The sequence below is a fragment of the Asparagus officinalis genome, chromosome 4 (genome assembly GCF_001876935.1).
Source record: "Asparagus officinalis chromosome 4, Aspof.V1, whole genome shotgun sequence".
Lineage (NCBI taxonomy): Eukaryota > Viridiplantae > Streptophyta > Magnoliopsida > Asparagales > Asparagaceae > Asparagus > Asparagus officinalis.
Genome location: NC_033797.1, coordinates 134,223,937 through 134,226,465, shown reverse-complemented (window position 1 = coordinate 134,226,465; position 2,529 = coordinate 134,223,937). Strand labels below are relative to the sequence as shown.

At 38.4% G+C, this 2,529-nt stretch overlaps 1 protein-coding gene across 3 annotated transcripts; it reads left to right on the top strand.

Moving 5' to 3' along the window:
- On the top strand, positions 383-2,157 carry LOC109839289 (transcription factor MYB1R1-like). Of its 3 annotated transcripts, none has more exons than XM_020407719.1 (5): positions 383-774; positions 1,267-1,478; positions 1,554-1,619; positions 1,722-1,781; positions 1,894-2,157. In XM_020407719.1, the coding sequence occupies exons 1-5, from the start codon at positions 543-545 to the stop codon at positions 2,050-2,052; spliced, it is 729 nt and encodes a 242-aa protein (XP_020263308.1). In that variant the 5' UTR covers positions 383-542; the 3' UTR covers positions 2,053-2,157. The 3 variants fall into 3 exon arrangements, with proteins under 3 accessions (XP_020263308.1, XP_020263307.1, XP_020263306.1); XM_020407718.1 differs by having other exon boundaries at positions 1,891-2,157; XM_020407717.1 differs by having other exon boundaries at positions 1,885-2,157.

The window sequence follows — 2,529 nt, the reverse complement described above, 5'->3', positions numbered from 1 at the left end:
CCACAGAGATGACTTATAATTCACTTTGACCATTTGCCAGACATGCTCTAAAACTAAGTGATGTTAAAGTATATTTGTTATTCTAACCGCATTAACCAACCACATCTTCACCCTTCTACCTACGATATGGCAACTAGCAATTGGATCTATACAGGAATTCGGTATGGATATCAAAATTATCCATCTATCCATCTCTATCTTCTCCCATTAATTAAGCAAATCCAAACGTCATGCTTAATCAAAGCTTACCAAAGATAAGGGACACTCCTCGTAATTCCATCGCAAATCCATGCCCATTTCCAACCTCTCTCTCTTTCTCTTTCTCTTATATAATCACACACAATATCCACATAATAATTTACTAATAATCAATAAATAATTAATTAGCGCTGTCCCCCCCTCTCTTATTCCTCTCCGCTATTCTCTCTCCTCCCTTTGTTTCAAGTTTCAACTACAAAATCTCTCCTCGAACATAGAAAAAAAAACCCAAAAATTAAGTTGGGAAAAAAGAAAAAACTAATCCGCATCAAGGTTCGTGCACGATGGAGAAGGAGAAGGGGGTAAAGCTCTTCGGGGTTCGGATCGAGGCGTCGCCGGCGGCGGTGGAGGCGGAGGAGGAGGTTATGAGGAAGAGCTACAGTACCGGGAACCTGGCGTCGTGCACGGCGGCGGTCCGGAGCTCCGATCACGTCGCCGGCGATCATGGGTACTTGTCCGATGGCGGCCTCGTCCTCGAGAACTCGAGGTCGAAGGCTCGGCAGGAGAGGAAAAGAGGTGACTTTGATTCATGGGTTTTGTTACTCTGTTCAGAGTTCGTTTTTTTCCCCTCCTCTCCTTTAAAAGTTTAATAATTTGGGGTTACTGAATGATTTTGATTCGTGGGTTTGATTATTATTTCATAAAATAGCTTCGCTTCTTCCTATTAGAAATCCCTTTTTATTTCCTATGAAACGTGTCTCATGCATTTGTAAGTTTTGGTTGTTTATGTGTCTAGGTTTCCTATGTATTGTTTATTTTCAATTCTGCTTTGAGAAACAATGAGACTAATCAGAAGCACTTATTATCAGAGAAATGCTTTACTTGTTCACATTCATGATAGATACATGCATCGTTTTGTCATGGAAATGTATCACATGTATTTCTATGGATTGCGCATTTTCGTCAATATCGTACTGTCTAGTTAGCGAAGACAAAAATGACACTGACCAAGAACAATTATCAAAGATTGATTATAATTTGATAAACTTTATATTGTGTATCATTCAGGGGTGCCATGGACGGAGGAAGAACACAGAACATTTCTAGCTGGCCTTGAAAAGCTTGGTAAAGGAGATTGGAGAGGGATTTCAAGGAACTTTGTGACTACAAGAACTCCAACTCAAGTTGCAAGTCATGCTCAAAAGTACTTCCTCAGAAAAAGTAATCCAAACAAGAAGAAGAGGAGGTCAAGCCTCTTCGATGTTGGAATCAACGATAATGTAACCCTTCTGCTCACTCATTTACCCTCGTTTTCATTTAACCGTTCGATTATAACAAAACTGCTATGTTTACAGGATATCCCGAAGAAAGTTCATTTATTTGGCGACGGAACTAATTGTCAATCCAAGGACAATCACTTGGTAAATTCACACCTGAAAGAGAAAAAATTAACAAAAGATGTGCAATATCATTGGTTCTACATTGTGAGCTCGCTAAACTTATGTAATTGCCTCAAATTGCAGGTTAATTCGCCATCTCCCATTGCTACACCAGCATTATTACCCCGAGTCACTGAGCACGTGGTAATCTAACTAACCATATAAGATTATCATTGATATTCTCGTTGTTCAATTTAAATCGATGTTGAATGGTCATTTGCTTATTATTATTATTATTATTTTTGAGTTAAAGCAGGGTGCAAACTCCAGGGATCAAGCAAGCTCAAACTTTGGGCAAGATTTCCTCCAGCTCTCATCCGCAAATTCTCCTTCAGTAGATAACAGTGATCTTGAGCTCAGAATTTCCCCTCCTAATCAGTCTAATCTTCTAGCAGGAGCAATCAGGGTTATCTAAATTTTTTATTTGTGTTATTCATATTATTATTACACAAGTTTATGTATCTCAAACATGTTTGGTAATAAACTTGTGCCTTCTAATGAAGGGTATTGGTTTTGTTGAGCTCAAGAGAGCATAGTCAAGTGCTTGCTTGTGTTGTGTATCTATCATAACATCATCCCTTCACAAGCTAAGTTGGGACAATAATAGAGTAAGAGGATAGAATTTCCGTATTAAAATATGAAATTATAACCCTTAACTCTCATGGCAATTCTGGAGAAAATACTTCCATATGACATCAATTTAAGTATCTAGAAACATGTTAGAGAATAAAACTACAACAACGCGTCTTTAGATTTTTGACAAGTAGGATGATGTTTGCGTGGCTATCGTATCTCTTGGTTTTTGTTGGTTTCTTGGCTGTTGTCTTTGCTTTTGCTAGAGGATGACAATGTAGATAGATTTGGGTGAAGGAATGTGACCTTTGTGGTCCTT

Excerpts from the sequence above, each read along its gene's own strand:
- LOC109839289 (XM_020407717.1), top strand. The coding sequence starts at position 543 with ATGGAGAAGGAGAAGGGGGTAAAGCTCTTCGGGGTTCGGATCGAGGCG. Across the intron at positions 1,620-1,721 it reads AATCCAAGGACAATCACTTG|GTTAATTCGCCATCTCCCAT; the intron begins GTAAATTCACAC and ends CTCAAATTGCAG. Across the intron at positions 1,782-1,884 it reads CCCGAGTCACTGAGCACGTG|TTAAAGCAGGGTGCAAACTC; the intron begins GTAATCTAACTA and ends ATTATTTTTGAG.